We start from the raw sequence: 11,989 nt of genomic DNA on the forward strand, positions 1-11,989 counted from the left end.
AGGTTGCTTAAAGAGGGATTGGATACTGGAAGGCATAAAGCATACCTTTCCCAAGGCTGAGTGTTTGCTTTCCAACTCTGTGAGGCCATGCCAGAGTTTCTAGAACGGAACAAACTCTGCTCTGTATCAGGGCCTTTGAACTTGCTGTTCTCACTGCTGTCAATGCCCTTCCCCCAGTTCTACAAACATCTAGCTTCTGGTCACTCAGGTCCCAGATCAAATATTATGTCTTCAAAGAGGCCAGCAGCCCACCATCATTACCTCCCCCACCATAACGTTTTGCTATCTTCCTAACTCTCACTTCTCTCTGAAATTATCTTTTTATTCATCTTCTTGTGTCTTTTCTTTTCTGACATCTGTCTACCACCCCCACACTACCTCAGCTACACAAGGTTAGACATCTTTATATTTCGTTCCTCCAGCATCTCACCAGTGCCTATCACAGTGCAAGGTAAACAGTTGGGGCTCAATTAATACTTGTCAAATGCAGGTGAGATTAAGAGGACAGGCTTGGGAATCGGGCAAGATTTATTGCCTCAATCCCCAACTTCCTCAAGCTATTTATACTCACTGGGCCTCATTTCTCTCCTCTGTGAAATGGTCACATCGGGATTGTTGAGTTCCTGTGTAACTAGATGGAAATAGATAGTGCCAGTAAAGCTGGTAGCCAGGATAAGACCAAGTAAATGGTGGCTGGCTGTACTATCGATATCATTAGTCTCCTGGGTGTGACTGTTTTTATAGGACTGGGGCTCTGGAGCCCTTTCCTGACTTCCCTAGAGCCACACTTCTACCAGGCTGAGTTAGGGTCGACTAGAAGCCCCAGTGCACTCCCCCACAATGCCTACAGCGCTAATCATTCAAGGGTTCACCTCTTCACCTCTTTATACCCCAACTCCCAGCCTAGCTTTACAGTCCCTCTCTCCTCCCCAGCACCACCTTGGACACTCACACTCGGGCCCTTTCCCTCCCTCACCTCTCCAGCCCCTCCCCGTAGGGAGTAGAATTGCCCATTCCCTCCAGACCACAGCTTCCTTCGTTGGGGGGATGGGACGAAGTATTCAGGATGTGGTGACAGCGGAGGTGACTGGACATTTCTGGCCTCGGTCAGCGGCCACACTGGGGCTACACCGGAGTCCGGCTGGCCATATAAGCCCTGGCTTTGGGTCTCTGTTCCCAGGACGGAGGAAACTCGGGCCTCTCCCAGCACCGGGAACGCCCAGTGTGTAGCGTGTGCACACAAGCCCAGCTGCAGTTCGTCACCATCTATGGAAGAGGGGGGCGCGGCCCAAGGGTTCTAAAAGCCTTTTTTAGTCCAGCCCGCTGACTCACACCTTCCTGGCTCCGCCCCGAAGGGGCCCCAGCCAGTGCCCTGAGAGTGGCAGTCTACAGCCAGCCAAAGCTGGCAGACCAGGCTGGAAGTGAGAGACCGCAGGTTCTCGGCGAAGGAAGCCGCCCCGGTTCTAGCCTTGCTATCCAGCCCAGCTGAGTGTCTGGACGATTCCTGGCCGGGGTTGTGGGTACACTGGTGCACTCCCCGCCACAATAGGCCCTCTTCTGCATTCCCCACGCCACGCGCAATAATTAACTGTGAGCCCTGCACACGTCCAAAAAAGTGAAATGAATAAATGGGAAGAGAAGCAGGAGTTGGCGAAGGGGAACGGCGTGGGGCTATGCCGCCAGAAGCGAAGACCTCTCTAGAGGCATGAAAGAAACAGCAGGAAGTAAGCTTCTCAATGGTTGCTAGAAGAGGCCCTCCCCGCAACCAGGTCGACCCACCCACTGCTTTACAGATTGGACTCGGGAGCCCCACCCGGCCTAGAGCACCTGGCAAGTTAAGACTGGATCGAACCATTTTATTACCTCCCCCGCCCAAAGCAATAAGCGCAGGGCTGGCCGGTCCAGGAGGGCCATACCACTGACGCCTCGAGGGGAGCTCGGGCTGGTCGACTGCGAAGCAGGAGGGGGGAGAAGACCAAGGAAGCTCTCCCCATGATGTTAGTGAGCGGCGGGCAGAGCACGCCAGATCCAGGTTGGGCAGTAACAAGTGACCCGTCTGCTACACGCTCAGTGCCTCCGCCTTCCGGCTGCCATCTCCAGGGCTAGCTGTGCGGCCCCCGGGACCCCTAGGGCTCGCGAGAGCCGTTCCTCGCTCGGCACCAGCCAGGGTCCAGGGGAATCCGGGGTGTGGTCGTTGGGGTCCTCCGTGTGGCCCTCAGGAGGAGGAACTGCGGGGTCGTCCGCCACTCCTGGGCTAGACTCCGGGCTGCCCCGGGTTTGGGGCGTCATACGGGGTCGAGGGTGCTGAAGTGGGGAACCGCTGGAGCTGCGAGACCTCATCACCTCTGGTCCCCCAGGATCTGCACTGCGATCTGGGGATGGCAAGACTGCAGATTAGATTGGACGATAGGGTGGGGAACGGAGATGGGGCCCCTTGGCTGAGGGTGGCCGGCAGACTCGAAGGGCTGCGGGAGACAGAGACCCCAGTACTTAGAGAAACCTCCCTCAATGAATGGACACACCCATCAGGAACCGGAGCCACTCCTCAAGGCCCGACACCTCCTTTCCCGAGTCCCCTCCCTTCCTGGAAGCAGAACACTCCTCTCAGGAATCAATTCCCACAACTCCCAAAGGAAGTCAAACCCCTCCCATACAGGATCCCAGACTCTCTCCCTTGCTCATCCCACCTTCCTCAACTCCCAACCCTTTCCCTAATGGATCCCTCGTCTTTTGGAACCAGACCCCCTACCCTTTGGATCCCCATCCCATCCCCTCTCCACTGAGACCCACTCCGCTTTCCCATCTGAGGACCATGACCCTTCCTTCTGAACAACCACTTTTACCCCAAACCCCTCTTTTCTCTTCCCTCCCACTACCTCAAAAGCCTCCCCTCTGAAATCCACCCTTACTCCTATCCTGGGACCCCGGTCTTCCCATCCCCACTTTTGAAAATATCATGACCCTCACAAACATCAAGCCCTGATCCTCCCCATTGAGACCACCAAACCCTTCTCACCCAGGTCCCCAGCCTCTCCACTCTGCGACCCTCTAGATCCTCTCACAGATCCCAGACCCCAATCCTCGGAGAAACCCACCATCTTCTTTCCAGGGCCCTCCCACCGCCTCAGGCTTGCCGGGGTGGGTCTCAGGAGGCCTGCTTAGCACAAGGCAGAGTCGGGGACCGCCTGCGCGAATCCGATCAATGACCTCGGCATGGGTGAGGCCCTGAGTTGACTCTCCATTGATGTGGAGCACGAGGTCGCCAGCCTGCAAGAGCGCAAGGCAAGGGGTGTTGTAGAAAGGTCAAAATGGAGAGCACATCGACAACAGGGTAGGACAGGGCTGGCACCGTCGAATGGAGGGTGCCTTATGCTTCACCTGCAAGCGACCGCAGCGCTGTGCCGGCCCGTCCTTCAGCAGCCCGCGCACTGCCAGCGGAGCGTCCCCGCCTGCATCTCGGCCTCCACTCAATGTGAAGCCAAAGCCCACGGAACTGCGAACGAGTTCCACACAGAACTGACCAGAGGCCTGGGACGGCTTCGAAGCACGACGTGCCTTACCCTCGGTCACCTGGGGCGGCGCTGTACGTGTACCCAAGGTCTCTGACCGACGATGCTGGAGTAAGGACACAAGTATACATACACTGCCGGTCTCGAGGCAGGTGGCCTCGAAGGACGACAAGGTGGTACCTGGGGCCGGTGTTCCACGAAAGAGGCATTAGGAAGGCGACTGTCTGTGACCTCTATGTCCGCAGAATCCAGCACGCTAACGGCTGGGGGATGAAAAAGGCAGTCGGAAGGATACTATAAATAAACTATCTAGGACCAGCCTACTGAGTTAATATTTCTAGCATCATCTCATTTCCTTAACTCTAGGATGCAGAGACAGCCATGCATATCCATTTAGCTAGGCTCCAACCACACGAATAACTATCCTGATCCTGCCTTCTTAGCTAATAACCCTGGGACCATCTATTTGAATAATCCTAAAGACCTTCCTACCTCCCTCTAATAACACGCAGATCCCGCCCCTCATATTAAACCCTTAGGCTCACCCTGCAGGGTGCTACTCCAGGATTCCGCTGCTGAAGATTCCAGGCCCCGCCCTCCAATCAGCCTATAAACTTCAACCTATTCCTGACCTTTCGAGCCGCTACCCCAGTGCGCTTATAGACTCCACCTCCTTGACTAACATTCCAGGCCCGCCCCTTAGCCTAATGCCTGCCCCCAACCCTCTCCAGGCCCCACCTCCTCCACTCGAAACCCCATTGACAAAAGTAAAGATCAAGCTCCGCACCCACAACTAACCTTGCAACGTTCACCTACTGCAGTAACCCTCTCAGTGTCACCTCCTAGAGGAATAGTCTAAGCTAACCCCAGCACCCTCCAATCACCACCGAGACCCGTCCTCCCAACTCACACCCACTGGCCCCACCCAGAGGAGTAACTAACACCCCTGGGCCCGCCCCCCGAACCCCAATCCACTCCAACCACGCCCCCGGTAGGCCCCGCCCCCACACGCACCCTCCTTGGGGCGCAGGCGCAATGTGGCGCCGGCCCGGCGTACCAGCGCCGCCACGTCGGCCGCAGCCCGGGCTGCCAGGGGGCGTGCGTCCAGCCGCGCCAGGAGCTGCCGGGCTCTGGGGCCCGCGGGAGGGGGAAGGCCACGGCCTGCGCGAGTGAAAAGAACAGATCAGGGCCCACCCTGAGTTTCAGCGACCCCCTACACCCACCCCCCACGACCAAACACCTAGAATGCCTCTCAAGATCCCGGAGACCCGAGACCACTCCCTCGATAGTTCTGAAAGTCACCGACTGCCCCTCTCATCTCCTGCGAACCCCGACCATCGCGGGCATGCCCGTGGACCCCCGCCTGCACCCACAATATCCCTGGACAGCTATTTAACCCCAATATTCCTGGACACCTCCGAACACCCTGTGAATAACTCTGGAGGTCTCTCACTGCCCCCCTATAACTCCAGATTCCAGACTCTTCCCCCGAACATCGAGAAGGATCCCAATTCCCTCAGATGTCCCAACAGAACACGGTCTGCCCCCTGTGGCCCAGGCACCCCCGATTCCCCTCCAGTTATCCTAGGCAACCATGCCAGCCCACATATCCCCAGAGCCCCCAGACTAACCCCCCACAATTCACCAAAGACCCCGAGTGCCCAGATGTCCCCAGTGACCCCGGGCAGACCCCTCCGGCACACCTCCCCGGAGACTCCGGAGAGACCCCCGGGTCTGGTGCGCCGCCCCGCAGCGCGGGTGCGGGTAGGGCGCCTCGAGCCCAGCCCGGGTCACTGGGCCCCTGCCCTCCACCGCCGCCGCCCGCAGCCGCTAGGGCGCCAGGGCTGCTTTGTTTACCACCTGTCAGAAGGAAAAGGTGAGGAGCAGACAGGCGGGGCAAGGGCTGGCAGGGACGCGCCCACTACCCTCCCACCCCATGCCCCGTACCTCCTCTGCTCCCTTTAGGGTCCGTGGCGCCCCCCGCGCGCGGCTCCATGACCCGTACTTGGCCTGGTGGACGCACTGCCGCCAGCGACGCGTTCCGAGCGCCCGGGAGCGCTCACCTGGCGGCCCGCCCGGGTTGGACGCAGCTGAGGCCGGCCGGTCCCGTGCTTGGCACCCCAACCAGCGCGGTGACCTACCTGGCGGCCGCCAAGGAGGCTTGGCCCTGGGAGCCAGCGCGAACTCTTGGCCTCGCTGTGCCTCAGGCGCTGCCTCTCTTTCCCAGCATCATGGGAAAACTCTTTCCGCCCAGCGGATGTTGTTATTCCACGTGTGAGAGGGGAAAGTCGAGGCCCAGAGAAGTTAAGGGCCCCACCCGAGCTCTGACGACTAAAAACGGGGTGCAGAACCGGAACGCAAGTTTACCAGGGTATTCTGCAGCCTCCACCAGAGCTTTGCACATCGTAGGCACTCAGTAAATTTGCAGTGAATGTTTCCCTACTGGGGGACTGGAAGAGTATGGTGGGCTGGGGAGGGGGTGCCCTTGGAGCCTTTGGGAGCTCCGGGAGGCTTCAGGGGCCTGAGCATGATAGGGTTGGGGGACTCACAATGTAGGGAAGGGCACGCCTCCTGGAGAGTGGAGAGGCAGTAGGAGCCTGGACTTGAGGAGCCTTTGAAGGCACATGGTGGGGGAGGGGACGCTAGTCAACGAGAGGGGAGAAATGAGGCCCTTCCTAGGTTTGAAAAGGTGTGGGGCATGTCTGGAGACAAAGCCCCCAAGGGTGGAGCATTTGAGCAGAGTGCTACTGAAGTGGAAGGAGGAATGGGGAGCTGTGAGAGAAGGCCTGTGGCCACCACTTTGTGGAGGAAGAAACTGAGGATGGGAGGGGCCCAGGGTCGCACAGTCAGCCAACAACAATGGAAGTCTCAGGCAGCTTACCCCCAACAGGCATCTGGTCCATGACTGTTTCATTATGGGATGTAAACACACTGTGTTCTGATGTCCATTCTGGCAGGCTGTGCAACCTCTCTCATCCACCTTTCAGGGTTCTGGTTTTGTTGTAGTTGAAAGGGCTGAATGGTCCCTGCTTTCCTTCCTCCTGTAGTCCCATGCCCCTCCCATCTCTGACCTGACCTTGTCTGTGGGAGAACACACTGGACCTTCTTCACTGCTCTGCCCTGTTCTTCTTGTGACCGAATGGGGCTTTCACAGCTCCCTAAATATGCCCACTGTTATTCCCATCTCCCTGCTTTTGCCTATGCTGTTCCCTCTTTCTAGGAGGCCTTTCCCAGCCTTTTGTCCACCTGGAAGGTGACTGCATGTTATCAAGGCCCAATTCAAAGTCTTCAACCCTGCGTTCTTCCATTTCTGGAAAGAACGCATGTTTATATGCAGACGATGGATGGTTGTCCCTGCAGAATTGTAAACCAAAGTGCTTCTGTCTGTGGGGATGAGTCCAAGCTGCTTTCTTTTCCTGAGTCTTCCCAAGAGAACTGGGTTGAGGAGAAAAACCAAGGCTGAGCCCTAGGCATTCATATCCTCTCCTCCACTGGGAAGCCTTGCAACTCTCTCCTCCAGCACCCAGTCCCCTTTCCCTCCCCCAGGGACTTCCCCAATCCTGCAGGGCAGTGCTGGTCACCAGGATCACTGGCCTTTCTGGGCATCTGCCTGCCTGAACTGGGATCTGCTCTGTCCCTCTTGGCCACCCCTGGGAGTCCAGCTGATGTGTGCGCTCCCAGGGGTCCCCAGCAGTCCCCAGCATAAGATGGCTACATCTGCCCAGCTTCTCTTCAGAGAAGCCAAGATGCTTTCTTTGTATAATGCTGTGTAAACCTCTTACGTATGGCTTGTGGAATGAGAAATAAGGCAACACAAGGCACAATTATTACCCCAGTTTTATAAATTAGGAGAAGGAGGCCCAGAGAGTGTAAGCAACTTACCCTCGTCTGGCCCTGTTCTTACTGAGTCTTCAAGCACTCAAGATGGAGATGGCAGCTTCCAATCTGGGGTCTGGGGCTTGGGGAACCAGTGATTGTGGTAGAGGGGTGCTTAAAGATTGAGAAATGGGTGCCTGAGGTTCTATAGATTGCTTGATGGGAGGGCCTTACAGAGGAGCATTGTCGAAAGTTCAGGATGGTGCATGGTGAAGGGAGGTTTCCAAGTATCCGGCAGCCTGGATGTTTCAGAAATGGGGCAAGGAGCTTACCAACTGGATGGGGACTCGAGGGTTTGGAGATGGAGGATTGTTTGAGACTGGGAGATGCTCAGTCTTAGGGGAGTTTGCAAAGGAATGGGGTGTCCAAGGATGGCCTCAGGGATGAATGGTAAGGACGGGATCCTGGGTGAGAGTTTGCTGAAAGCTGATACCAGCAGGGCCACAAATCTGGGAATAGGGGCAAAGATTGGGGTTGAGGGAGCCATGCTCAGGTCACCAAGGCAGCTGGAAGGGTTGGGGAGGGCAGACAAAAGGCAAGCCCTAGCTACAGAAGGTGGAACCCTAGCTACTGCTTTGTCTGGATCCTCAGTGTACCCCTCTGGGAAGTGGTGGTAATGAAGTGTGCATGGTAAAATTGCCAAAGGATTAGGAATAAACTTTCCAAACCACCTGCATTGTGCCCAGCCAACCTGTGGTAGCAGCTCTGGTGCTTATCTTTAATCAATATTGATTACAATCAGGCTGGACAGGCTAAACCCCCTCTTAGTCCTGCTCCATTGTGGGTTTAAACCAATGCATTCTTAGCCTCATCCTTTCATGAAAATAAGCCTTTTGCCCCTTTTAGCATCACCTCATTCATGGATTTAAGTCAGTCCCTCTCAAAACCCCACCAGTTCTTATTAATTTAATCAGATATTTCTTCTTTTTAAGAAATAGGTCCCTTTTAAAGGGATTGAGGTTTAATTGACATAAAATTTGATAGGTTTTGAACTTGTTACTGAACGAGGTTCATTTGCTCAACACTCAGCAAGCCAAATGCTGAGACAGCAAGGTCTGCAGCAGAGAAAGGGTTTATTCACCACTCTCCAAAGGCACAGAGCTTGAGATACTTATGGGATAACGAAGCAGGGTGGTCTTAGGCCCAGGGTAAAGTGTTTGGAGGCATGGAAAAGGTGAGGCAATCGATGTTCTGCACAGGTGTATATGAGTTACATGCTTCTTCATGGAATGCAGGTTCAAAAATGGAGGTGCTTAGCATGATCTGAGGGTAGAGTTTTCGGCCCTCTGATGTCAAAAGGTCATTCATCAAACACCTGTACAGGCCCAGTTTTGGGGTCGGTGGTCCCAACCAGTCTTAGCTGGCTCGAATTGGACAAGAGCTGACTCCAAGTTCCTGGAAAACAGTGGTAAGCCCCATTACTATAGCAACCCATATATTAGAGGTGTTATCTATAGGGGGTGGTAAAGGAGTCAAAAATAATTAAAGCGAGTTTGGTCAGTGAAGGCAGGTTACAAGCAGAGGGGCTTTTAACAAGCTGTTCCCTTACCTGCTGTTCTGTGAGACAAGCTCAAGAATTTCTGGTAGGCATCTGAACAGAAACATTAACCCTATGGGGCATGGTTTCAAACTGTTTACAACTGTGAGACTATCACTACAATCAAGATAGGGAACACAATCCTCACTGCCAAAAGTTTTCTCCTGCCCCTGTGTGATTCCTCTTTCCTGCCTGCTGCCCGCTCCGTCACCAATCTACTTTCTTTCACTGTACATTAGTTTGCATTTTACTAGATTTTTATATAGACAGAATCATACAGAATGTACTCTTTGTGTGGGGAGGTAGGTCTTGCTTCTTTCACTTAACATAATTATTTTGAGATCCATCCAAATTTTACAACCATTTTTATTGCAGTGTAGTATTCCATCGCATGAATATTCTAGTTTGTTGATCCATTCACCTGTTGATGGACATTTGGGTTGTTTTCAGTTTGGGGCTATTAACGTATGCTATGGACTCGTGTCCCCCCAAAATTCATATATTAAATCTGTAACCCCCAATGTGATTGTATCTGGAGAGAGAATCTTTAGGAGGAAAATAAGGTTAAATGATGTCATAAGACGGGAGTTCCCTGGTGGTCTAGTGGTTAGGATTTGGTGCTTTCACTGCTGTGGCCCGAGTTCAAACTCTGGTCAAGGAACTGGGATCCCACAAGCCACAGGACGTGGCCAAAATTTTTAAAAATGGTGTCATAAGAGTGGGGTCCTAGTCTGATAGGATGTGGCCTGATAAGAAGAGGAAGATCTCTCTCTCTCTCTCTTCCATGTGAGGATACAGAGTGAAGGTGGCCATTTGCAAGCTGGGAAGACAGTCTTACCAGGAACCAAATTGGCTAGCACTTTGCTCTTTGACTTTCCAGACTCCAGGACCGTGAGAGATAAATTTTTGTTAAGTCACATGGTATTTTATTATGGCAGCCTGAGATGACTAAGACAACAAATAAAGCTTCTATGAACATTCATTTACAAATATTTGTGTAGACATATGCTTTCATTTCTTTTAGGTAAATACCTAGGAGTGGAATGGCTGGATCATACATGTAAGTTTAACTTTTCAAAGATACTGCCAGACTTACCTGGTGGTCCAGCGGTTAAGACTCAGTGCTTCCAATGCTGGGGATGTGGGTTTGATCCCTGGTTTCAGAACTAAGATCCCGCATGCTGCGAGGTGCAGCCAAAAAATAAATAAATAAAACCAATACTAACAAACTCTTTTCTAAAGATGCTATATACCATTATACATTTAGATCTCAGTATATGAGGGAATTCCCCGGGGGTCCATGTGCCTTCAAAGGCTCCTCAAGTCCAGGCTCCTACTGCCTCTCCACTCTCCAGGAGGCGTGCCCTTCCCTACATTGTGAGTCCCCCAACCCTATCATGCTCAGGCCCCTGAAGCCTCCCGGAGCTCCCAAAGGCTCCAAGGGCACCCCCTCCCCAGCCCACCATACTCTTCCAGTCCCCCAGTAGGGAAACATTCACTGCAAATTTACTGAGTGCCTACGATGTGCAAAAGCTCTGGTGGAGGCTGCAGAATACCCTGGTAAACTTGCGTTCCGGTTCTGCACCCCGTTTTTAGTCGTCAGAGCTCGGGTGGGGCCCTTAACTTCTCTGGGCCTCGACTTTCCCCTCTCACACGTGGAATAACAACATCCGCTGGGCGGAAAGAGTTTTCCCATGATGCTGGGAAAGAGAGGCAGCGCCTGAGGCACAGCGAGGCCAAGAGTTCGCGCTGGCTCCCAGGGCCAAGCCTCCTTGGCGGCCGCCAGGTAGGTCACCGCGCTGGTTGGGGTGCCAAGCACGGGACCGGCCGGCCTCAGCTGCGTCCAAGCCCGGGCGGGCCGCCAGGTGAGCGCCCCCGGGCGCTCGGAACGCGTCGCTGGCGGCAGTGCGTCCACCAGGCCAAGTACGGGTCATGGAGCCACGCGCGGGGGGTGCCACGGACCCTAAAGGGAGCAGAGGAGGTACAGGGCATGGGGTGGGAGGGTAGTGGGCGCGTCCCTGCCAGCCCTCGCCCCGCCTGTCTGCTCCTCACCTTTTCCTTCTGACAGGTGGTAAACAAAGCAGCCCTGGCGCCCTAGCGGCTGCAGGCGGCGGCGGTGGAGGGCAGGGGCCCAGCGACCCGGGCTGGGCTCGAGGCGTCCTACCCGCCCCCGCGCTGCGGGGCGGCGCACCAGACCCGGGGGTCTCTCCGGAGTCTCCGGGGAGGTGTGCCGGAGGGGTCTGCCCGGGGTCACTGGGGACATCCGGGCACTCGGGGTCTTTGGTGAATTGTGGGGGGTTAGTCTGGGGGCTCTGGGGATATGTGGGCTGGCATGGTTGCCTAGGATAACTGGAGGGGAATCGGGGGTGCCTGGGCCACAGGGGGCAGACCGTGTTCTGTTGGGACATCTGAGGGAATTGGGATCCTTCTCGATGTTCGGGGGAAGAGTCTGGAATCTGGAGTTATAGTGGGGGCAGTGAGAGACCTCCAGAGTTATTCACAGGGTGTTCGGAGGTGTCCAGGAATATTGGGGTTAAATAGCTGTCCAGGGATATCGTGGGTGCAGGCGGGGGTCCACGGGCATGCCCGCGATGGTCGGGGTTCGCAGGAGATGAGAGGGGCAGTCGGTGACTTTCAGAACTATCGAGGGAGTGGTCTCGGGTCTCCAGGATCTTGAGGGGCATTCTAGGTCTTCGGTCGTGGGGGTGGGTGTAGGGGGTCGCTGAAACTCAGGGTGGGCCCTGATCTGTTCTTTTCACTCGCGCAGGCCGTGGCCTTCCCCCTCCCGCGGGCCCCAGAGCCCGGCAGCTCCTGGCGCGGCTGGACGCGCGCCCCCTGGCGGCCGGAGCTGCGGCTGATGTGGAGGCGCTGGTACGCCGGGCCGGCGCCACATTGCGCCTGTGCCCCAAGGAGGTGGCGTGGGGGGGCGGGGCCTCCAGGGGGCGTGGTCGGAGTGGAGCGTGGTTCGGGGGGTGGGCCCAGGAGTGTTAGTTACTCCCCAGGGTGGGGCCAATGGCTGTGAGTTGGGTGGACGGGACTAGGCGGTGATTGGAGGGTGCTGGGGTTA

At 55.5% G+C, this 11,989-nt stretch overlaps 1 protein-coding gene across 2 annotated transcripts; it reads right to left on the bottom strand.

Annotated features, from left to right (window-relative positions):
* Positions 1–1,835: 1,835 nt before the first annotated feature.
* Positions 1,836–5,749, bottom strand: MAGIX (MAGI family member, X-linked). 2 transcript variants are annotated; one of them, XM_059049962.2, is made up of 6 exons: positions 5,457–5,749; positions 4,524–4,670; positions 3,690–3,772; positions 3,379–3,615; positions 3,096–3,267; positions 1,836–2,372 (listed from the first exon to the last, which is right to left on the bottom strand). In XM_059049962.2, exons 1-6 carry the CDS (start codon positions 5,503–5,505, stop codon positions 2,068–2,070), a joined length of 993 nt encoding a protein of 330 aa, XP_058905945.1. In that variant the 5' UTR covers positions 5,506–5,749; the 3' UTR covers positions 1,836–2,067. The 2 variants fall into 2 exon arrangements, with proteins under 2 accessions (XP_058905945.1, XP_066878960.1); XM_067022859.1 differs by lacking the exon at positions 3,379–3,615 and having other exon boundaries at positions 5,457–5,587.
* Positions 5,750–11,989: the final 6,240 nt, after the last annotated feature.

The sequence above is a fragment of the Kogia breviceps genome, chromosome X (genome assembly GCF_026419965.1).
Source record: "Kogia breviceps isolate mKogBre1 chromosome X, mKogBre1 haplotype 1, whole genome shotgun sequence".
Lineage (NCBI taxonomy): Eukaryota > Metazoa > Chordata > Mammalia > Artiodactyla > Physeteridae > Kogia > Kogia breviceps.